Source organism: Sander lucioperca, chromosome 1, assembly GCF_008315115.2.
Source record: "Sander lucioperca isolate FBNREF2018 chromosome 1, SLUC_FBN_1.2, whole genome shotgun sequence".
NCBI lineage: Eukaryota > Metazoa > Chordata > Actinopteri > Perciformes > Percidae > Sander > Sander lucioperca.
In genome coordinates, this window is record NC_050173.1 from 25172207 (window position 1) to 25196227 (window position 24021).

The 24021-nt window shown below is 38.0% G+C and overlaps 2 protein-coding genes across 7 annotated transcripts in view; both read left to right on the forward strand.

Moving 5' to 3' along the window:
* The first annotated feature begins 347 nt into the window (after nt 1–347).
* On the forward strand, nt 348–8638 carry cxcl14 (chemokine (C-X-C motif) ligand 14). Its single transcript, XM_031302782.2, has 4 exons — nt 348–936; nt 2905–3010; nt 7328–7441; nt 8578–8638. Exons 1-4 carry the CDS (start codon nt 873–875, stop codon nt 8591–8593), a joined length of 300 nt encoding a protein of 99 aa, XP_031158642.1. The 5' UTR covers nt 348–872; the 3' UTR covers nt 8594–8638.
* A 4218-nt stretch (nt 8639–12856) lies between these two features.
* fam13b (family with sequence similarity 13 member B) overlaps nt 12857–24021 on the forward strand; it is an 84295-nt gene continuing 73130 nt past the window's right edge. For 4 of the 6 annotated variants that reach the window (XM_031302772.2, XM_031302778.2, XM_031302777.2 and 1 more), the window contains exon 1: nt 12864–13120. The gene's annotated coding sequence lies outside the window, so the exon portion shown is untranslated. Of the gene's footprint in view, nt 13121–24021 lie in introns of all 6 variants that reach the window. The other 2 variants (XM_031302773.2, XM_031302775.2) reach the window with 2 other exon arrangements.

A 24021-nucleotide genomic window follows, 5' to 3' on the forward strand; every position in this document is an offset into this window, starting at 1 on the left:
ATCGGAAATTAGGCTATTTTTCTACGTGGCCATGGGCCATGGCAACCCCGCAAAGTGTGCACTGAACTCAGATATAAAACAGTCGTTTTATAGCCTATGGGTGAACTACTCGATGACATATTGTAGACTCATTATTACTCTGTGGAGCATTTACAATTAAATGTTGACCCACATAATTGTAGGTAGGCTACACACAAAAGACATCACAGAATCGTATTGTTTATTAAATACCGTTGTAAACGCTCAACATTTAAACACTGTGCGCAACTGTTGCCAATCCTCTCATGATGACGTGATTCTACTCCCCGCTAAATCTTCTGTCAGTTATAATGAGGACAGAAGCTGAACGGTTATACAGTGGGATGTCAACATAAACTGGCCAACACCGTCTACCAAACCAGACGTCACTCCACCCTCGTTTTGAAGGACAAAATGTGTATTTCTATTTTTTTCCTTCCTTCCCTCCCTCCCTTTCCATGTTCTCCACTTCTCCCTCGCAGGCCACAAGTGTTTGATTCGCTGTCTGGCCGTGCATATTAATGAGAAGAGGACAGCGGGCTGCTTTTTAAAAGAGCTGCTGGCTGCCTCTCCACAGCAAGCGAGAGAGAGAGAGAGACCTAAACGACTGATTGGAGGTTCATCCAAGCGCTCAGGACGCACAGAGTTGCACAATCAGCGCTAGACTCAAAGAGACTCCAAAAACAGAAAACCCTCAGCGGCTCCTTCAGTTTTGCCATCCAAACAGTCACTGCAAGTGGATTTTATTTGCACCTCGAAAGACTTGTGTTGATTTTTTTCCCCAGTGTGTTTTCGAGAGCTTGGATTTTTAGGAGCTGGTTTTAGAGAACTTTTTTATTTTTATTTGTGAAGACATGCATCGGTGCACAGCGGTGCTACTTTTGTTAGTGGTGGCCTTATACGTCCTGAGCACAGAAGGTAAACTTAAAGAATTTCTATTTGTTCATGTTTAGTTTGTAATTTTTTGAAAATGTTGCATTGAAGTGATGGTAATGTAACTGAATAACAAATATACAGTATGTTTTTGACGCCTTATTTGCTTTGTTATGTGTGCATGAAGGGAATTAAGTGTAAAATCAGTCTTTCCATCCATAGTTTGAAACGGCTAGAGTTGATGCCAAAGATCCCCACATCTCCAGCACAGGTTGTGAAAAGAACAGCTTAGTTAAAGTGTCTCAGTGGTGTGTTTGCCTGCATACTTATGCTCAAAAAATTACTCTGTTGGCATCACAAATATGCAACCTGCTGCGTGCATTTTACTGTTAATCTGATCGCAAAACATTTAATTTAGCACTTTTTTCATAACCTTATTTTATTCATAAACATTAAGAACCAACTAAAACTCGAGTGTGATGATGAATACAACTGTGGTGTAAAAATCTGATCTCATCATGAGCCCTTAAGTTACCATTCACAAACATTTTTACACCCTGAACACCACTCTTGGGCTCTGTTTGTCTGGCAGTGCAAGTGAAGCTCACAATATGTAGCTGAAATAATTTAAGGCCGATACTCATTGGGCAATGAGGAGGAGGGATTGGGGAATGAAGCAATGAATTGCCATTGTTGTGAATAACAGATTGAAGTAGGAACACATTCTACAGCACATATCTAAAAGTTTAATTGTACCCAGTGGAAGACTTGTTTCTGCAAATGACAACTTTTTAGGAAAAACTATGTTTGTATTTGCCAGGGGCATTGCTAGTCTTTATTAGCTCTTTGAAAATCACATTTTGCTTACACTTGCAAACATGCACTTACATAGCATAATAGTTTGGGACAAAAAGAGGGGTATCCATCAACTTACATTCAGCTATCAAAGTTTACATTTTTAAATACAATGTTTTATTATTGCCATAACCTAGATGGCAGGATATACATGAGTAAACAGGTACATGTCTTTAGAAAGGAGACCCCATCTCTTCCCATAGACTTAGTGTTGAATCCATTTACCCCCATCAAAACCCCCATCCCACCATATACATGAATACATTAACCTCATAGCTTTTGCTGTCCGGTGTGTCTGTGCTGAATGCTGGTACCACTATAGGGCTCGAGACAGATTTAGTGGCCGGCAGTGAGGACAGATAGCAGATGATGGATGAAGGAAACCTTGGACCATACAGGTCATCACCTCCCACCGCAAATATACAACCCAGCAAAACTCAATTTCCTCTGCCTTTTTTCTGCAGCGTAAAGTCACAGCTACTAGAAAACTGGACCTCAAGAAGATGTTGTACTGAAACCAATACATGTATAAAGTGTGACTGCATGTTGCCTCAAGTGCAGGCATCCATCCCTAATGGGGTTAGGTTAGCCTGATTTTTTTCTGTTAAAGCCACAGGCTCTTTCCTTTCAGTGTGGATTCATAAAATCGTCTGAGCTGCATTGGTTGAAATAGTAAATCAGTTACTTTTGCTGACATGCAAACATTAGTTTCTGAAGTGTTACACAACCTATGTTGAGGAGAAATTAAGCCCCCACCCACACACACACACACACCATTTTTTTTTCACCATTATTTTTTTGTTTTGAGTTATAATTTATTTATTCTTATTTTCAACATGTACTGTATTCTACAAGTACATGAATTAAGGAGTTGACTGAAAGAAACAGTGTGTGTAAAGCATTTGATGTTTCACCAGACTAAAATATTGGCTCTGATAATCCGCCCGCATCAGTGTGTGATTTAAAGATTGAGGAGCCACTTTGCTGTCAAATGTCACAAATAATTAACTTCTCTTTCACTTCAATGTTCAGTGACTGAGACTAACTTTAATAATCTGTCACACAACACGATCAGTTTCCATTATTTTGAAATCCCCAGCATTAGAAGTTCATTATGTTACTTTTGATGATTTTTGCATGTGTTTGGTTTCTCGACAGCCTACAAGTGCAGGTGCACCAGAAAAGGGCCAAAGATCCGATACAAGGATGTGCAGAAGCTGGAGATCAAACCCAAACACCCGTTCTGCCAGGAGAAGATGATATTGTGAGTGAGCCTTTCATTGTCTTTTTGTTTCTTTTCATTCTTTTTTCCCGCTGCTAGGTATCTTCATTGTATGTCCAGTTCTGCCCTTTCATTACTGGCTTTCTACCTCTTTTTCCTTTCCTTCTTTTTCCCCTATTTCCTCTTTATCCTTCTCATCCTTTGTACGCTTCTTTTCCTTGATCCCTTCATCTTTTCCTACCCATCTTTTCCTCTCTTTTCATATACCCGTTTTTCTTTTTTTCCTCTCCTTCCCTTTCTCCTTTACTTCTTCCCTTCTTTCTCCCTGTATTGGAATGCACTGCAATATCACAGTATTTGTACCTGCTTCACATACTGATAAACAACCGTGATGTTTCCCTGACCATAAACATATTTGGCCGCCATACAGGTATAATCAAAACATCCTGCCGTCTGTGCTTTAAGCACTTAGGAGGATTTACAGTGTGATGATTAACTGATGATTTAATGGCACCCTGTAGTCAGGAATGAGACATTATTTATTAGAATGGAAAGGTGGAGAGAAAAGAAACACTACTTTCCAGAACTTTCAAACACTTTCTACATGACAATAATAAAGGGTTCAGTTAGATGTTCTACACATGTGCATGTGCAACATCTTAGGCTACATTTGCACTGCTACGTTTTGGTTTTTAAGCGGAAATTTGAGCCAAAAGCGATCTCTGTGCACACAAGAGTTTTTAGCTCCAGTAGAAGAACTAATATCCATTTTAACTAACACGCCCAAACCGATTGTCTCATGAACATTTTCGTATACTGGGCATGCGTGCGGGGTGAACAGTTAGCAGCATGTAGACTCCGCCCATTGCTGGTAGTTGCCATGGTACCGTTAAGTAGCTTAGTCTCACGTCTCAACATTGGCGTCAGTGTCGTGTTGCCAAAGGTCTCCGTTTGCAGCCGTTGAGACTGCAACATAACCCCGGAGATTCCAAACCAAAACGTAGCAGTATAAATGTGGCCTTAGGTTGTGTGCAATGTATGCATCATATGCACATGCATCTTTATTACATAACATCATACACAAAATAACAAAGATATTTGTATATAAACAATGTACGTTTACCTATCATCCCAACAGTATTATATTTCTATTATAACATCCCAAACTGGAGTGTCAGTTACAGTTGTAGCTTGCTTTGAGAATTACAGTCTGTTTGATCTGTCCACCTACTCTCTCCCTCTCTGCTATGTGACCTTTGACCCATAAAATCACAGCTCGAGCAAACAGACAGCTTTTATGTTCAATTTGAGCCATCGTGGAATGCAGCATGATAACTAGGCCTCTTCCTCTAAAAGGGTCCAAACACACTCAAAGTATCCTGTGGCGCCCAGATAGCCAAACGGCTTTGAATAAATAAACTTTAACATTATATATACGGTATGTCATTTTTTTATGATCTTGGGTTAACTCCTGGAGACGACGTCTCAGCAGCTAGAAATGTGAGCCATGATTTGCGTGTGGAATTCATTTGAAGTTTCATGTCAAAGCTACATGAAGGGACAGGAGGTGGGGATGGGGATGTTATGTCAGCCTCCCTGGAGTCCGTTTTGTGTTCAAGGCACAATCTCTGCTGCCACCTGCTGGCACATAACATTATCACACAGACAACATAGTGTGGATAACAGCAGTGAGAAAGTGATAATGTGGATGTGACATATGGCATTTTAGGGACAAAAATGCAAATCAGTGCCATGTAAATCATTACATTTTAGGGTTAAGACTTGGTTTATGATTAAGGTTGAGGTTAGGCATATAGAGGTTATAATACCTTTTAGACAAGTCTCCAATGAATGAATGAATTAATGTAGTCCCCTTAAGAGAATGAAGTGTGTGTGTGTGTATATGTGTGTGTGGGGGACACATTCCTCTTCGCCACCTCCAAACCCGGCTGGCTCTGCTTTGAAGGCCAATCAAAACCGATGTAAATTGTGGCCGGATATAAAAGCCATGCCAAAGCAAAGGACTGTGTGTGTGTGTGTGTGTGTGTGTGTGTGTGTGTGTGTGTGTGTGTGTGTGTGTGTGTGTGTGTGTGTGTGTGTGTGTGCGTGTGAGTGTTGGGATAAATCATGAATCACTAAATCGTGAGTAATAAGTTTAATCATCAAGCGTGTTTGTGTGAGTGCAAAACAACACTCTTGAGAAGATTGAAAACTGAGGTCTGTTTCTGTGTAAGTGTGTGTTACCCAGCCACACAGCCATTATTTAAGGCTGCTCTATTAGCATGAGATGGGGGCCACCAGCCGCTGGTGCCCAGTGAAAAACAAGCCTCAGCGGGCTCCGGAAAGCCACAGAAAGAAAGAGCATAGGAGAGAAATGAGCGAGAGACTCCCCCTCTGGCCTTTGTTGTAGCCGTTTGGCTTACGGCGCTCAATTTGGCATTCTGAGCGACCACTCCTAAACCACACATATAAGCTCGGAGCCACAAAATGTCCCTGTTTTCTCCTTTTTCTTTTCTTCCTCTCCATTTTCTTTTCCTTCTTTTAGTCATTCAGTCTTTGATCTACTTTATCTATTTTATATCTTTTTTCACCCGCTTTTTAATTCCTATTACTCATTATTTTTCTTATTGGTGCCCTTTATCAGGTTTTTTTCTGTTTTTCTTGCTGCCTCTTGTCTTCTCCCCGTGTTGTTATGCCTCTGTCAGTTGTATTCAAATCTTTAACTTAAGTAAAAGTAGTAATGCCACACTATAAAAATACTCTATTACAAGTAAAAGCCATGAATTCTAAATTTTACCAGTTATTATAATAGTATTTTAGCAGTTTTTATATTCTCTTTAATAGATGTTTTTAATTGTTTTTAACTGCTCTTCAATTTTTTATGTAAAGCACTTTGAATTGCCTTGTTGCTGAAATGTGCTATACATATGAAGCTGCCTTGCCACTTCCCTTTTGCTCTTTGAGCTCTCTCGCAGCCTTTCCTTCCTCCCCCTGTGCTTATGGAACATTTTGCTTACCATGTTAGAGCCAGTAGCTGCACTTCAGCTGCCCAGGTGAATGATAATGAGGAGGAACTAAAGCTCATATTAACACAGTAATTAGGTTCAATCCCACCTCTGCTGAGCAGCCATGGATACACTTTCAGGGTGTGTGTTTATAACTACAGCATTGCTGATAAGAGTCCATTGGCATGCACGCATACAAAAGCACCTTCATGTCCTCTCTGTCAACCACACACTCAGAGCTCAGTTCTTCCATAACAAGGCATGTACAGCAGCCCCTCAATAGCCACACAAAATGACAACTGAATGAGCAGGAAAATAGATGCTAAACTCGTCAACCTAAATCCTTATACCTAATGAATGCAGTGTTTTTATTGAGAGTCAAGTCTTTTCTCTTCCAGTAAACTTATTTAGCATTCATGGTTTGGCGAGCCTTTGAGTGTGTCCCTGGATGGAGAGGCCCCATGGCATGCTGGGTGTTTTTCCCACATTTCCCTTGTTTGGCCTGAATATGCCACATGCAGGCAGACTGTCTCTACCATTGCCTTAAGCAGAGAGTTACAGACAGACCAATTGATTCAATGAGCTTAGATGTCACATTTTTTAGTGGCAGCTCCATAATATTACTCCATTGCCAAGTAACTGGCCGCCCTGTGCAAGCTGATCTTTTGAATTGTGAGGGCATTTATCTGTGGAAATGTTATTGAGGGCAGTTTAGAATTGCAGCTCAAATTTGGGGCAAAAACATGTCAAAGGTGCTACAACTTGATTGTCTCTATTCAAGTTACTCAGACGGGCTTTCAGAGGGTTTTAAATACCCCTAGCATTTTTACTTGATTCAGTTCTTTTGAAGTTCATACAAAAACCTTTCACTTTAAGTTGGCTCCTGTAGTTGTTCTCAACCTTCTCTTAAAACTATTGAGAATATCATGGTTGTCTATTTCTCCAAACATATTGTGCAGCATAATTAAACCATTTAAACCACAAATGACTGCACTCTAAATGTCAAATGTGTATTGCTTAATCTGTACATTTTCTTCTCTAAATACTTCTACAGTAGCAAGCAGATTCTGATGCCACTGTATTATGAGTGAATATGTGACATTTTGGCCTGCTGTTGTGTTATTTAGAGAACATTGGTGTTATTATCGTGTTGCTGTGAAAGATGGCTAACATGAAGCAACAGGAACTATCTTGATATACTGTACAAACTTCAATTTAAGTGCCATGGAAGTGCATAATGTTATGAATGTTTGTTTTTTTATTCTTATATTTTGATTTGACTTTCTAACATCTCCGGGGTTTGTTTGTTTGTGTTGTTTTTGTTTTGTCTCCTCTTCTTCGCTCGCCCTCTCAGTGTGACGATGGAAAACGTGGCTCGGTTCAAGGGGCAGGAGTATTGTCTCCATCCTAAACTTCAGAGCACCAAGAATCTGGTCAAATGGTTCCGTATCTGGAAGGACAAGCACAGGTAATAATCTTCTAATTCCTCAGAAGGCTATGCCCAAATGACAAGAGGAAAATAATAAGAAAATTCTCATAGGCTTTAGACAAAAGAGTGAATGAGTGGTATTGTCCAAATATTCTCATAAATGTTGTTGTGGCTGTTCTAGTTAGCTCTAGTCAGCATGCAGTCTGCAAAATAACCTAATCATGCTACAGATGAAAACATTATTATTTAAAGCAGCTATAATCAATACTTACAATGGATCAAATAACTGTGTGTGAAATGTAAAAGGTGTCACTCTTTTAGTTTAGTTTAGTGACAAAAGCACAAACAGCTTTCACCTGACTGTGCAGTTCCCCTCAGCTCTTCAGAGCTTTTCTAGTGCCTTTTTTTAGCGACTAGCTGGTGAACGTAGTGGATCATTTATCAGCTAAATCGTTAAATAATTCTCTCACGGGTCAATAGAGACCAAAAACACAGCTGAAGGGGGAGTGGATTTTAAAGGCAACTTTTTGCTAACACATTCATCGTATCAACTTAAAACCATACCAATGTTGTTTTCACAGCTTGTTTCTGCTGCCCCTATACATCCTGAGTTTATGTAATAGACACATTTAAGTAAGCCACACTAAAAGGCTCCTAATTGATGTTAGCAACCTATATGTATTCTTTCCTATTATATTTTCATATCCCTTACTGCTCCTCTAAGCACAACCATAATGCACACACCACACAACCTGCCTCTGTTATCACTGACTCTGAGTTGTAGACCATGCCCAAGCACAGTGGCCTCTCTGTGAAGCTTTATTGATTTGTTTTGTTCCAATTTCTACTCTCACCTTCCCTCCACCATGTGGAGGTCAGAGGTCAGAGTCAGCCACAGACAAAAAGCCCTGTGAAGATGGCAGAGATTCAGTATTTTGCTGAGTACAAGAGAACATTTCCACAGGGACTGTGGGTCATACGGGGTTTAAATCTATGTCCTTCCACTTACATTATATCCACAAGGCCAAACAATGAAATACAAGAAACTGAGACTATAGAAAAACACCTGGTGGAGGAGGCTAATGATGCTGGCAGAAGGCAGTTAAATGTGTCAATCTTGAATAAATGTTTGAAATCACAGAAAAACTTAACCTGATTTTTTGTTTCTTTTTCAGGGTGTATGAAGCCTAAAACTTTGGCTACCCAGCACACGTGGATCAAGCGAGACAAAAAAAAGAAGCAACAATACCACCAGGACTGTTTTTGCGAAGTACAAGAAATAATCTACAATCAAACTGTAGTTCTTCCCTCTTCTGCCTGAGATCTGTCGAGCACATTACGAGATATTTTTAGTTTGTATCTATATAAGCTGGTTTTAGTCGTTCATCACCTCAGTCTTTACAACTGTAGTTATACTTGTCAGATAGTGGACGAGACAAACAGTTGTAGGTTTGTTCAGTTGTTACTTAAAGGGACTTCTCTTTTGCTGTTAGGCTTCTTTCAAAGTGAAGAATGTGTATTTTTGAAGAAATGGGCAAACCTTCCTTTGAAAAATACAGTGTGGTTGTTTCAGTTGTTAAGATTTTCACTACTCTCTATTCAGTATGACAGGTACAACATTTGTACAAAGCCAACATTTAGAATCTGATTACATGTGTTTAAAAGGTTGTAGTCAAAATGTAGTGATAAAGTTTCTCAATGAATCTGATACTGTACTTGTAGAGGAGAGGCAGTCAGTGTGCGATTACATATAATACAGAAGTTGCTATTGTTCAGTCAGATAGAGGAGATCTACCACTGTGTGTATGTTTACCATGTTCATGCTAGTCATATGTATCAAACAAACACATTACTCTGCAGCACCTATTTTGTAAAATATGATCGAATGAATTGGCAGGGTGTAGTTTCAGCAGTTATTAAAGAATACAAATAGTTAATGTTGTGCCATTCCTATGTACAGTACAGTCTGTGGACTGGAGTTAATTAAAAAAGAAGATTATAAAATACACTAAGAAAGCAAGACTGTCTGCAGTTTACATCAACATAGCTCTATCTGTTATATATTTTCACTGGTTGAAAGATTTGTTAGTCAAACCTCTTGGAATAAGTGTGTAATTGGGCAATATCTCATACAAACTGCCTACATAAGCACTGAATTGTGCTACTTATGATAGCATCCTTAAAGAATAAGGCTAGTGATGTTCTCGATTTTTGTTAATGTTAACATATATCCTATGAAAATATTGAAAATCAACAATGTGTTACTCCCCAAATTCCCAAAGCTGTCTGTGGCACCCAGCCCTAAACTCCCTAAAACAGATGTGTACTTGTAGTTCTTAGCAAGCCCCACTCAAACAGGAATTAGGGGTGCATTTAATTTGTTGGGGACTATTTTCTGCTGCAGATTAATACACAATTGGTGCTCAACTGAGTATTTACTGTGGCACAACATTGAATCCAAATAAATGACAGTGACCATTTTTATGGTAATAAAGAACCATATCACCCAGTACAACAGTGAGGATCATTGATGTGTTTTTAATATTTTGTTGACAACAATAGTACAGAGGGATATATATATATATGTGTGTGTATATATATATATATATATATATATATATATATATATATATATATGTGTATATATATATATGTATGTATATGTATATATGTATATGTATATATATGTATATATATATATATATATATATATATATATATATATATATATATATATATATATATATTTATATTTATATTTATATCGGCCTTGGATACACAATAGGTAAGTAGGATTGAATTGTTGTTGTTGTTTTTTCATGGGATTTGTTAACAATAAGAAAAATACTGAATATAATCAAAAATATATGAACTTTGTCATTGTTTTATGGAAATAAGCTTTGGACCAGTGCATGAGATTTCACATTTTTAAACTTGAAAGGGGACAAATTGCCTGAAAACTTTAGCAGTCTAAATCACACTTAATGTCCACATACAAAACAACATTCAAATAGCATATATTTAAATATATGTAGGCATTTCATTTTTGCTAATGATAATTTTACTGTCTCCTACAATCCTACGTGGGTGATGATGCTCTGCTCTTTTATGATCTTATCTCTCCTCAAGTAGATCTCCTGAACAATGTTGTCAAATGTGTTATTATTCTGTATGCTGAGGATACACTTGGTAATAACGACTGTTGGGTGTTCTTTTGTTGCTACCAAACAGAAATCTCACACACATATGTCTGCATTTACACAAAAACACATTTCCTTTACCTTTTGAAGAATGTGCATTACTCTTGTTTTATATCTTATATAAAAAATATATATATAAATAAGCATTTTGTAAATGGACCAGTATAGCCTATATGTTTGTGAGAGCGAATTTACCTTAAGATGTTATAGTGTTGTGTATATTGTATAACTGCATTACAGTTGTTTTTGCTATTTAAATCTTTGGTTTGGTAACAGATATTGGGAGGGTGAGTGTTTGGACCGGCCCACCAAACACAGTTAAACATTCCATTGAGTGTAAAACAATAAACACAGCAATAAAGTATCTATAGAGCAGGTTGTGTTTGCATTTGATTCACTGGATTAACTTTTCTAATGGAAAATGTGTAAAGAGGAAGGAAGCTAGAGCGCTTTCAAATTAAAGTGCGAGATGTGAGATAAGCAGCCCACTAGGTGGCGGTATATACCATATGATGTTAATCAGGTGAAGCACTGCAGACGGTAATATAATGGATGTTAAAGATACAGGAATAGTTTACCTGTAAATATTTTAGAGGATGGGGTTTGGACACACATTATTGTGCATACTTGCATGTACAGAAAGACACTAATTACAACAATATCTTTATTTAAAAGATACATTTATCAAATGTTGAGTCATAGATTTGGACACACGACAATGGTTTGACAAAAAAATATTAAAAGTATATAAATTGGTACATGAAAAATAAAAGTGTATGCCAATATTATGAATAACTTTAATGTATCTGATTATGTCTACACAAAACCAGTGCCAGTTGGGATGACAGGGACCTCTGATGTGGGTGTACTACATGGAGACTTGATAACTCTCATCAGGTATAACAATATACTAATGTAATAAAGGTATAAGCAGAGCAAATGACCCCTGATCCTTTATATACATAATGTATCTAGAACGGCAATAACATTAAAAGCTAAAAGCATTTACTGTTAAGAACTGTCACTTTCAGGATATTATTGATACATTTACCTTACTACCTCAATGAGCAAACTCTATCTGCTGATAAATAGATTTGGACACACGACAATGGTTTGACAAAAAATATTAAAAGTATATAAATTGGTACATGAAAAATAAAAGTTTATACATGAGATGCAGATGAAAAGCTTCTAAAGAAGCAGGTTAGGGGACATTATGATTACAGATTGCATGAAGTGGAAACACTCAAGTAAAGTACACTAATATAGTCTACTTAGTAACTTTTACCACTGCTGTTGGGAAGCTTTTGAATTTCACCAAGGGATTAACAAAGTCTTATATCATAATCAATTTGTTTTATTATATTATGTATCTGATCTGCAAAGTAACTTAAGGTATCAAATAAATATTAGTGGAGTAAAACGTACAACATTTGCCTCTGTAGTGTAGTGGAGTAGAAGTAAAGTAAAAAAAAATGGAAATACTCAGGCCCAGAGCCATGTCTTTCTCTATCACTCTGCGTATGCCTATAGCCTACTACACTACTTCTATGTTCTCTACATAACTTGTGGCATAGACACTGTGTTGGTTAAACTTTCAATAATAGAGACAAAAAACGAAGCACAGATAAATGAAAGACACAGCTTTGTTTGTATATTTTAAGTCAGCTGTCTCTGCCTGTCTGCCGTCTGCAAGGAGGGGTCAGTACTTTTTGGCAACTGTTTCCCGAATTTGCGTTTTCCCAGGACGGCGAAGGCATGTCCCGGCCTTCGTTGGCTGGATTGGTTAGGTTTTAGACATGAGAAGTGGAATTGGTTAGGGTTTGTGTAAGAATGCCAGAGTAGGCTAAGCCAATCAGAAGCAGAGTAGGGTGGGACATACCTTCGCCATCCGATGAAACCATGGGTGTATATATGCATAGGGTCCAGTCCGGGAACACCCAGGGGTCATTGAGGGAGTTTCGGGGTGTCCCCAGCTCCCTGGAATTTCACTGTAACTCTATCATAAGTAACACAATGACAGAATGTATAATTATTTTGGTGATGTGTTTCATACACTTTATGTAATAAAATATCTAAAAGCAAAATTCCTACCAGATGGAGGCCCCTGTGAATATATATATATTTTTTTTAAATGGGGATCAGTGGTCTAATTTGTGTCAGTTTAGGGTTCCTTGACATTAAAAAGTTAAGGAACCACTGATGTAGGATACGCAAATTCGCCTCCCACTGTGTTCACAGTGAGAGAGGCGGGGTCAGTGTTTGGCAGGTTCGTCCCTTGAGGGTGTGTGTGTGCGAGAGAGACTCGCTAAGCAACGACCTGCAAGCGGGCATCCGAGCCAGTCTAAGCAAAAAACAGGAACCACATTATTTTCGAGTATCTTTGCAATGTCTCCAACGATAATTCTACAGCGTCTGCTTTGATTTCATCGATATTGCTGTCTCTCCAGACGTCGGCTACAAAAACGAAACAAGAAATTAATGTATCCTGCTCCGCGTTCCTGTTTGTTTTGACCTGGTAAGGTACCCCTGAGCGACTGATTAGCTCGCCTTGCTAACAGCGCTTCTTCTGGTTCACTCAGCATCTTAGTAGCTAAATGCTAACCAGCTAAAGCTAAATGTGTCGGACGCTTTCTGTCATCTGTTAATTAAGTATAGCTTGCATGTGGTTTCTGAATGTATCTGCCGCAAATGTATCTTTATTTGGAGGCTAACATGTAAGTGCATAGTGGGTGTTAAACCGTGTGTTGCTTTATTTGTGTTTTTTGGGAGCTAACGGCTAGCGACGGAGACAGTTCCATCACATCTGTGGCTCCTTCGCAGGCACAGCGAGCTAACTCGGAGACAGAAAACGAAAAACTGACATAAATATTTAAATATTTGAGAGGGTTTGGATGCCACTAGCAAAACTGAATAACTCCTCTTGTTTTCAGTTTTGCAGACACGTTGTAACGTTTTACAGTAGATTTGTGTCTTTGCCTCTGCATCAAGAATGTGAGATGCAACGGGCAATTCAGTCACCCTGGTTTTGACGGTTATTGTACACAACCGTGTACAGAAATGTTACATCCTGTTGTTTCGGGTGTCTGGAGTTCTTTTTTTTTTTTTTTTTTAACTGTAGCCGGTAGTTTCGTTTTATGTTCAGACTGTTTCTGGAAAGCTTCGCAATTTACACAGATGCTCCAGCAACTCGGATTAAGCTGTCTCTGTGCAGGAATGTTCTAGTGTTTTCTGGCACAGTGTTGGCTATTAATCTATTTTGTCTGTGTTGTTTCCTGGTGAATATGTTTGTATGTGTAATAATTAATTCAGAAACGTTGTTTTAAGGAATCGACGGGCTGACTTTCATTTCTCTGAAATCTTTTGCACATTGCATAATCGTATCCGGCCATTACCCTGAATTAGGACGGGTTTTCCGTATAGTGTGCTATACTAGGCATACGTTTGTAGTACAAACGGGTGTAGGGCAGGGTACTGGGTGCATACTTGGCATTATTGTGCATACAGGCCAACAATTTAATTCACACACACATATATATATATATATCACTAATTCCTAGGAAGTTAATTTTGCAAAATTTTAGAGCTGAAGCATTAATCAATTAGTCGATCATGGAAAAATGTATCTGCAGCTTTTTGGATGGTCATTAATTGTTTAAATTACAGTCCCCCATGTTGCAGCTTTTTATTTGTGGGGCTTTTCTTTGTCATATTTGATAGTCCTTTGATCATTTTTGGACTGTTATTTGACAAAACAAGCTATAAGGAGACATCATATATAGAGTCAGACAAAACGATTATTCCTTTAATGTTGACAAAATTCAATTATCAAAATAATTGTTACTTTCAGTCCTACAATATGCCAATATCAACAAACCTAATGATGATGATTGCAGTTTTGTTTAATAATAACTTCATTTATATTGCATATATCAAATCAGAAATAAAAACCGATTGAAACGTAAAGTGGATTTTACAAATAATATTAAAAGTTGTATAAAGGGGTAGAAAAAGATATATAGGAAAACAAAGTAAGTACTATAAATCTAAATTCAATACTAACATAAAGGAAGTTATTTATGTACTATTAACTGTCCTGGCAGTATGCTAGTGCTACAGCAGCCTCTGATGCTTCTGCACTACATGCTTATTAGATAATGCATCTATGTGGCATTTAGCTTTAACAATATACTAATGTACTGTATGCATATACAGAGGTGGAGGCAAGTATTTAAATAATGTAAAGAAGTAATACTGCAGTTACCAGGAAATTTCACTTAAGATTCAAAGGTAAACACACTCATTGTGAAGAATTGTCTCTTTTTGTCTGTATTTTCATCTGTTTTTAGGTTCCTGACTTTAGTATCTCAGCAACAACCCAAACAGCTTGACTTTAACCTGCAGCTTATTTGTGGAACACGCATGATCTATGGTCTTATCTGAAGGGCTTATGCTAAACCTGTACTATAGCTCAGTAAAGTTGAACCTGTTGGCAAAACACAACTAGGTTATTGTGTAAGATACAGCAGATATGTCTATAGACAGAGTGGAGTAAAGGTCAACTCTGCAGTGATGCTGATGTTGGAAAAATGTTAGTAAAACTGTTGTTGAGTCAGCTGCTGTAATACATGTTGGAATGATGATGTATTACACTCAGTTAAACATATGCAGTCTAAAAACATCAGTCCAGCAATAAATCCTTCACAAAGGTTATAGTCTTTTTTTTTTTTTATTGTAACTGTTTTAGAGAGGTGTTGATTCAACTTTATGGTCATTTTGGAGGTTATAGTTTGTGGTGCTGTTGAGTTGTGTAATTCTGAGATGTATTTTTAATATTTGGTCCACCCTATATTAATTAGATATTAGAAACACTTGCTTAGGTTATTTCTGTACCATTTAGCAGCACCACAAACATAACCTTCATAAAGGATTCGCCACAGGGCTGTGGTATGTTTCAGCTACAGGGTTGCAAGCAACTAACTATTTGTTTTATAATGGATTCATCTGACAGTTAATTGGGGACGTTCTGATAGCTGAATGTCTAAGTCGCACAAACTATAACGTCCCCGATCCTTAAGAAAATAAAATAATAATTTCCTAAATATTTTCAAGACCAAATTGACATATTCAAGTTGTTTGTTTTGTCTGACCAAGAAATCAGACCCCAAAGATATTCGGTTTACTGTCATATAACAAAGAAAATCAGCAAATCCTCCCTTTTGAGAAGTTGTAAACCAGCAAATATTTGGCATTTTTGCTTGAAGAATTACTGAAAAGATTAACTGATTATTAAAATAGATCGACTTGTTGACCATCTAATTATTTAAGCTTTAGCTAGGTAGTTGATTAACCTCGCAACTCAGTCAGTATATTATTATTTTTTTGACTAACTTGACTTCCCAGACTAATTAAAATTTCCCCCTAGATACATATTCACTGCCCAGTCTGGGTCCCTAAACCTAATTTGAAAACATTGTTATAGAGCTAAAATATTATGGTAAAGCCACACATTTGAAAACGATCGGATTGAAAATGTGGAGTTAACTCAGTGAAGATACTGATAAAATGCAACCTCAGTGAGACACTCGAGGCATTGCCATGATTAGCATTCATTCTCATTAGGTGTACCTTAGCCGAACCTGTAGCCTTTTATGTGAAGGGTCTCACGTATGCACGTAGCAATGGTGTCAAAACTCTCCAACCTCCTGCCGTGTGAGATAAGACTGTGTATGTAAGACGACCCATAGTTTTTATATGGAAGGAAATCACGCGCACACACAGCAGTCACAGCAGTGTCATAACCACGCAGCTGCCTGCAGTGTGGGATTGTTGTTGCCAGGTCAGTGAGTGGTTGTTTTAGACTCTGTGGACGGGAGCCAAGCTAAACCAAATGTGGTCCAAATCTCTCTAAAGCTGGACCCACATTGCCAGAAATTCACCAGATTTAATCTGTCGGCAATGTTTCATAACCTCGCTTTTTATTGGCTAAAATATAATTAGCGTTTATGATTAAGCATTTAATTATTGCTATTTTGCAGCATAACATACAGTGGACAAAATAATAAGATGACAGTAATTTTAAGGAGTAATCAAAGCAGTGCAATTGTATAGAAACGCAATGATGCAGGCTACAAAGGAAAAGAGACATCTTATTATCTAAAAAGAAGCCTTGGAGCATTATCTTCTGGTGTACATTAAGCCAAAATAAGCCGAAAGTGGAGTCACCGGCACTGACCTGGCCCAAAGATTGTGTAAATGGAGATAGTCCATCAGGCAGCTGAAATAACAAAGGCTTCTACACGAGAAAAAAAATCTTGTATTCATGTGTCTTTATCTTTCCCCATGAATATCAGGCCCACAAGAGCATTTTACTTTCAGATCCTGGACTATGCTAGCCTAACAAGCCAGACCCACATTAAAATCTGGCTCTGGGAACTCACCATTGGCAGGGCTCAATCTGAGGGGCGGGATAAACGGTTGTCTTTCAAATTCCCTCTGCACTCATAGCCAACCAGAGCAATGCTAGTTGATAGATTCAACTTTTGCTGTGTCCAGTCGGCAAAACTCTGAACACATCTTCCTTTTTTAAGAATGAATTCAGTGCTTAACTCCAATTCTTCCAGAGTTGCGGCCAAAGCCAATTCGAAAGACCACTGTTCACCAGCAGCAGCCATCTTCTTTGTTTTCAAGTAGCAGGGAATTCACACGGAACCATCACAACTCTGCCGTCCTTATGTTAAGCCCGCCCACCGACTCTATACACGATGTGATTGGCCTGATCAGAATTTGGTTTTTCCAGGTTCGCAAGCCAACGGAGAGTTACTAGACTGACCCTGGCTGCAAATTACATTTGCTGCTGCTAGGGTGCGTCTAGATTTCTAGGCTAGGACTATGCATGTTCATTTGAACATATTAAGAAATAGGAAGACTAAAAGATCTTTGATCGATGTAATATTCCCTATGCCGTAGAAATGTAGAAAATAATAAATGTGACTTGCTGACACTAATAAAAAATGTTTTTCCTCATAAATCACATATTTGCCTTGCATTTGATTGTAAGCACAAAACATTGCAAAAGAGAATTTGGTAAGTGGATACACTAGCCTAAGACCTTTTATCTGAAACCTGTAGAACATTTTAACCACAGTGTCGAGACTGGAATTGTCACGAACACGATGCATTTCAGAAAATAGAAATCTTACCGTGGTTTGATACAAAAAATTGTTTGGCAGCCGGTAAAGATTTTTCTTTTGGGCATTATTGGATTCACAGGATTTGGCATCAATTTAAGGAGTTTCCTCGATTTGTCAATTCATTGGATTACCCAAAACAAACTTGCCATCTGTTTATTTTATCCATAAATTGTTTTTCATTAAACATATTTTCCTCTTTGACAGAAGGATGTCACTAGTTAATGGAAGGGGATTTGGTGAGACAAGCTATTAATTTAGCTGAATCAGACAGAAACGCATAATCTTTATTACGTTTATAAATTGCTGTATCATTTTTTGTGCTACACTGCACCAAACAAAGGCTTGAAAAGCAGAAGGCCTTATCTTGAGGCAGATTGAGAAATCCTGTGCTGAGCGGCTGGCTGGGTTGAAGTAATCTGGGGACATGTTCTCAGTAGGTTTAATGGCAGTGCTCTAACTGTACAGCATCTGCTGAATGTGTCATGCTACAACAGAGATTGTGTAGTGATGAAAGTCACATGACTGGAAATACAGGATAACCCACATTCATAGCCTATATCTGTAACCTTAGGTGCCATTTTCCACCCTAGTTGGTGGACTTTTGCGTTAGATTTAGTCTGTGGTTTTCCGTTTAAAAGATATTTTAAAACTAAGGTGTGATAGGAAATACCCAAGTACAACTACAAACGTAAATATCTCTTTGGTCACACATTGGTCTTTATATATTAAATGACACATGCCCACTCACAAGGTACCAGAGCTAAAATTGATACCTCTAGATTGTTTTTGGCTAACCAACCGATTTTTGTAGTTTTAATTAATCAACTTTTTAGTGTAAAATATCTTTAAATGCTTTTATAAATTGAGCAATAGAAAAGAAAGAACCTGCTTATAGTGATATATAAAAGAGAAAAAAATACACCCTGTTTGAGAACATGTAACCATCAAATGTTTTGTGTTTACTTAAGCAATTGCTAAAATGTTTAATATTATCAAATTGTCATTTGTGTCCATTAGTTAAGCAATACTCCCACTGAGAGATGGGCCAAAGCCACGTGTAAAGATTTTTTAGTTTAATCGACAACAACTAAAAATCTCTCATTGATTCAGCTCTCATCAGCTTCAGTTTTATTTTATAGATATTCATAAAAGAATAGAAGACACATTTGGGTCAATAAGTCTACCAGCCAGACCAACATCACTGTCTAGATACTGAGTGATCCATGCTCACCTTGTTAAGTAGACTGATGCTGTTTAAATACATGAGCTAATTGATTAATTCAACCTTGACCTCAGAGTTGAGCTTTCCTGGCTTGGACTTGGCAGTGTAGTGCTGCTTGGCTTAGGTTGAAGAATAAAGTAATACAGTCTGTTTCCTGGCAGTAGACCCAGTGACCAAAACTAGTTAACCCTGCTCTAGAGTCATGTTAGACCCGGGGCTGCTCCCTAAAAGCCGACGATTTAAGTCAACAGTTGAGAAGACACCCATAGTTGACTGACTTTAATTTTGTCGGTCAAATCACTGCACTTTTAGCTGTGTCACTGTACACAGAGCAGTCTAAGAGTAACAGCATGGCAGGATGTTAACTTTACAAACCAATTCACGTCTCAAAATAACCCAACCTTAAAACTAGCTAAAACTGTGCTTCTGGTAATAGAACCAGAAGCACATGACAAATTAATTTACCGAAGAGGCCTCTAGCCCACGCTTTTATTTCCGGAGTCATTGGTTGGTTAGAAGAGCAGACTCTGAAAATCCCTATTGGTGAACAACACTGGTGAGACAGAGAGTTGTTGCTTACCTAATAAAGTAGTGCCTTTCTTGGAGCTATGCTCAATTGGTCATCTCTAGCTTTTGGATAGAACTGAATTTTGATACTAGGGCACTTCATACCGGCGCATTTGAATGATCTTTACAGCTTAAATATAATAGTTTTATCTGCAGCAAGCTTTAAATATCTTGTCTCAAAATAGTGATTAATGATACTGATGATGTTTAAATGGCCTTTTAGCAGAAAATTAGGAATAAAAAAAATTAGCTTTTTGGCTGAGCAAGACTAGCACTGCCCAGTTGTACATTGTCTTTGAGATTTTTGCCATTTAAGGTGGACTTCGCTCATGTAGTTTGTTCCTTTAGTGTGAGAGAGTGAAGGAAATCTAAATAGTGCATCATAAACAAAAAATCTACTGTATGTTCCTCACATGACGCTGACTCAGATATTTTCTAGAGCTTTTACAGTTTAAGTTGCATGTGGAAAATAATGCATTTGACCCTTGGCCACTGGCAGCGATTGAGCAGTAAATCAGCGTATTGATCTCATTTGTCTGCCCTTGTTTGAAATGATAATAATATAATAATAATAAGTTTATTTGATATAGCACCTTTTACAGACAAAGTCACAAAGTGATTCATATAATAAACACTTGTAAAAATACATTAAGATCCAACAGAAAATAAGCAAGGAAAAAATAATTGAAAGACCAATGAAAATCATTTAAAAGATTACAACCTAGAACCCAAAGTTACAAACATGTCTCAAAAGCTAATTTAAACAAGTGAGTCTTCAGCTGCTTTTTAAAAGCTTCAACAAAGAACATAAGACAGTAGGAAGGGCATTCCACAGAGAAGAAAGGGACCCAAAAAGCTGAATAACCTTGGAAGCTGTTGTGTCCGGAGCAACAGTAAGGACTTCGGTCTTATCTTCATTAAGCTGTAGGGAGTTGTTTGCCAGACAGTCCTTGATAGAAGGCAAACATTTAAGCAATTCTAACACTTTGTCAGTCTCTTCTGGGTTAAAAGAGACATACAGCTGGATGTCATCTACATAGAAGGGATAACGGATATCTCCAAATTGGCTAATTATATGTCCCAGGGGAAGCATATATACAATGCAAATAAAATCAGACCTAACACAGAACCCTGAGGCACCCCACAGGAAAGGGCAGCAGTTTCTGAACAATAGGGTCCAAGTGACACAGAAAAACTTCTATCTTAAAGATAGGAGGTGAACCAATCCAGGGCGCTCCCTGAGATACCAACCCAGTGCTTAAGTCTTTCAAGCAAGATGTTGTGATCCACTGTATCAAAAGCTGCCCTAAGGTCCAGCAGCACCAAAACCGAGCATTCACCCATGTCAGAGGAAATTAATAAGTCGTTCGACACTCTAAGAAGAGCGGTTTCTGTTGAGTTTTTCTGACGGAAGCCAGATTGAAATTTGTCTAAAATTTTGTGTGTATTCAAGACGGCAGTGAGCTGTTTTGCAACAACTTTTTCTAAAATTTTGGAAATAAAAGGCATCTTGGAAATGGGCCATAATTTGCGGGAATTTATGTATCCAGGTTGGTTTTCTTCAGTAGTGGCTGAAGAACTGCATGTTTAAAATACGAAGGGACACAACCAGATTGCAGAGAGCTGTTGAGTATAGAGAGAACCCAAGTACTCGCAGACCCAAGAACATTTTAAACAAGGAAGTTGGTATAATATCTACTGGGCTTGAGGAAGATTTCATACTGCTAACCAGATCAGTGAGTTCTTGTAGCGAGATCGGAGCAAAACAGTACAGTACAAGATTGGTGGCCGGATTGAGTGAACCGAATATGGAGTAGTAGAGGGGATAATGCCATTTCTGACATCACTAATTTTATTTACAAAGAAATAGTGAAAGTCACTGCAGTCCTTATTTGAAAGGAGGAAACATGTCACATTTTACTTGGAGCAACTTTATCCAAAACTAATGAGCAATATGTGTTGAAGAAGTGGACCAGACAATTAATATCAGCATGAGAAGACAGCATTGCGCTTTGGTCAAAAGCTGCAGAAAACTTCTCAGCTGTGAAGCGATTTAAAATGCGAACAGCTCACATGTTTACTGGGCAGTAAATCTAAATTAAAAGACAGGTTGAACAAAACGCAGTCATGGTCAGTAATGTGCAGTTCCTCAGAGCAAACAGAGTCAAGATTAAGACCAAGTGTAAAAACAAGGTCCAAAGTATGACCCCTGACGTGTGGAACCAGACACATGTTGGATAAAATTAAAAGACTCAGTGACATTAAGAAAATCAGCAGCAAAAGTGCAAGACATGTCATCGACGTGAATATTAAAATCTCTAATCATAACCACTTTATCCAACCTAATAGACGATCAAAAATCACTGAATTCAAACAAAAAAGAATTGTTTGAACCAGGGGGTCGGTAAATTAAAATAAAATGGATTAGAACTACCAACAAATGGACCCATTACCGCCTTGTTTTATTGTCCTAAAAAACACTCATCTATAGCCTAAAGGCCAACAATCTTAGTCATAAAAATAAGGTACAATTCTATAAAATGAGCATTAAAAAAACTTGTTTAACATAAAACAATAGCCTGTCACTTCATATGCTGTGTGAGACAATCCTTCAATCTGCACTGTCAGTCTGCATGGTCACTGTTTGCATGCTCTCATTTGTCAGCTACTCTCACAGCTGGTGTTTTGATCTATTGTTTACACACAGGCACAGATGGAAATGACAAGACTAGTACTATCCTGTGTAAGCTATTTGTTCTGTGTTAATTGAGTCTCATTCAATATAATAGCGCAAAGATAGTTTAGTCAACGATATTTAACAGGCTCGGGATTTCCTCATTTATACGCTGTACTCTCATTCTTCATCGCACCGTCACTGCTTTCATAGAGCTGTCAGCCATGTACAGAATATAAAGACAACCGATAGAGAGGGATCTTTTATTTAATGCAGCAAAGGCAGAAGCATACTGGCTGGTATTTTCGTAAGCAGCGGTCTGGAAATTTCCATCAGTGTGAGACAGAGCAAGAGAGAGGTGATGTAGATCAATACTAAATCAATAAGGCTCAATGTCATTGTTTCAGAAGAGGCGGTGCCCAGTGACACTGGCAAGTTCTGCTAAGGCTGTAAGTTGTACTCCCACTGTTGCACAGAGCTGCACTTGTTTCCACTGTAGGCGTTCAAGCATTTTGCAGTGTCACAACCCCTTAGGCCATCAAATAATGGATCTTATTTTACTGTTTCCCTTTTTAGAGCACTTGTATGGCATTTCAGGCCTTCTATGAGACGTAGTGGAGAGTGACATGAAACTATGATAACCCGGAGTGTAGTGAACCAGGCTTGAGACTAGTAGATCACCAGTTCAGAGAATATCCCTCCTCCTTCAGCAAATGCTATCAAGCAGGTCACTTAACCCTGGAAGCGGAAGCGCACAGTGGCAATTAACCGCTAGCTACAGAAGGCTGTGGTTGCACTGTAACTATACAGTATGCATATGAAGAGATGTTGCTGATAAAAGCATAGGCATCTTTTTTTTTTTATGAATACAGTATAGGTTCAGAAATAGAGCGACATGTATGCGTCAATGAGAAATATTTTCTTGAAAAATGAATTAATTGTTTGGTCTATAGAATATATATAACACTGAAAAATGCCATTTTACAAACAGTAAATTAAAGACTTCATATTGCTTTTCTTGTCTGACTGGCTGTCCAAAAGCCAAACATATTTAATTTACGGACATAGAAAACAAAGAAAAGCAGGAAATGAATCTCTACCTTTTGAAAACCAGGATATAGAAAATGTTTGAGATTTTTGCATGAAAAATAACTTAAATAATTATAGATTCAATCGAAATCATTATTAAAACGGTTGTCTATTTTTTTCTGTAAATCAACTAATTATTTCAGCTCTATATCAAATATGGTAGGCTGGATTGCACATGGAACAAGCTTTAGCTCTGTTTATTTAGGCATATTCATCAGATCCTCAGGCTTCAAAGGAAATCCACTTGAAGAAAATTCAACACAAGCGCTAGGCCTATATGAGTGCAGTCAATTTACCATTACACAGTATGATATATAAAAATAAGTCTGTAAATATTATTTTTGTTTGACGTTCCCTACACCTTAAAACTAAAAATAATGGGAAGATTGTGCTGGTCTGGTCAGAGTTAGAGATAACAAGGCCTGAAAAATCCTATGTCCCCTGAAGATAGTGCTTATTAATTTATCACTGACAGGGCTTGCCTGGGAGGAGCAGCTAAACTAGTCTAGGTCAGTGAGCTGCTGCTCTTGATTCAAGGGCAAACACTGGCTTTAATGCCTCTACTTTATTTCTCCTGCTCTGCCTCTCTTTACCTCACACTTTTCTTTCCTGTCACTTCCTTTCTCCCCGCTGCTTTCTATCCTCTAATCTTCCTCTGCCATTCTCTTTCTGAT

What these genes read in the sequence shown, in the direction of transcription:
- cxcl14 (XM_031302782.2), top strand. Translation starts at nt 873, where the DNA reads ATGCATCGGTGCACAGCGGTGCTACTTTTGTTAGTGGTGGCCTTATAC. An exon ending in ATACGTCCTGAGCACAGAAG is followed by an intron (nt 937 to 2,904) that starts GTAAACTTAAAG and finishes GTTTCTCGACAG; the next exon opens with CCTACAAGTGCAGGTGCACC. An exon ending in TGCCAGGAGAAGATGATATT is followed by an intron (nt 3,011 to 7,327) that starts GTGAGTGAGCCT and finishes TCGCCCTCTCAG; the next exon opens with TGTGACGATGGAAAACGTGG.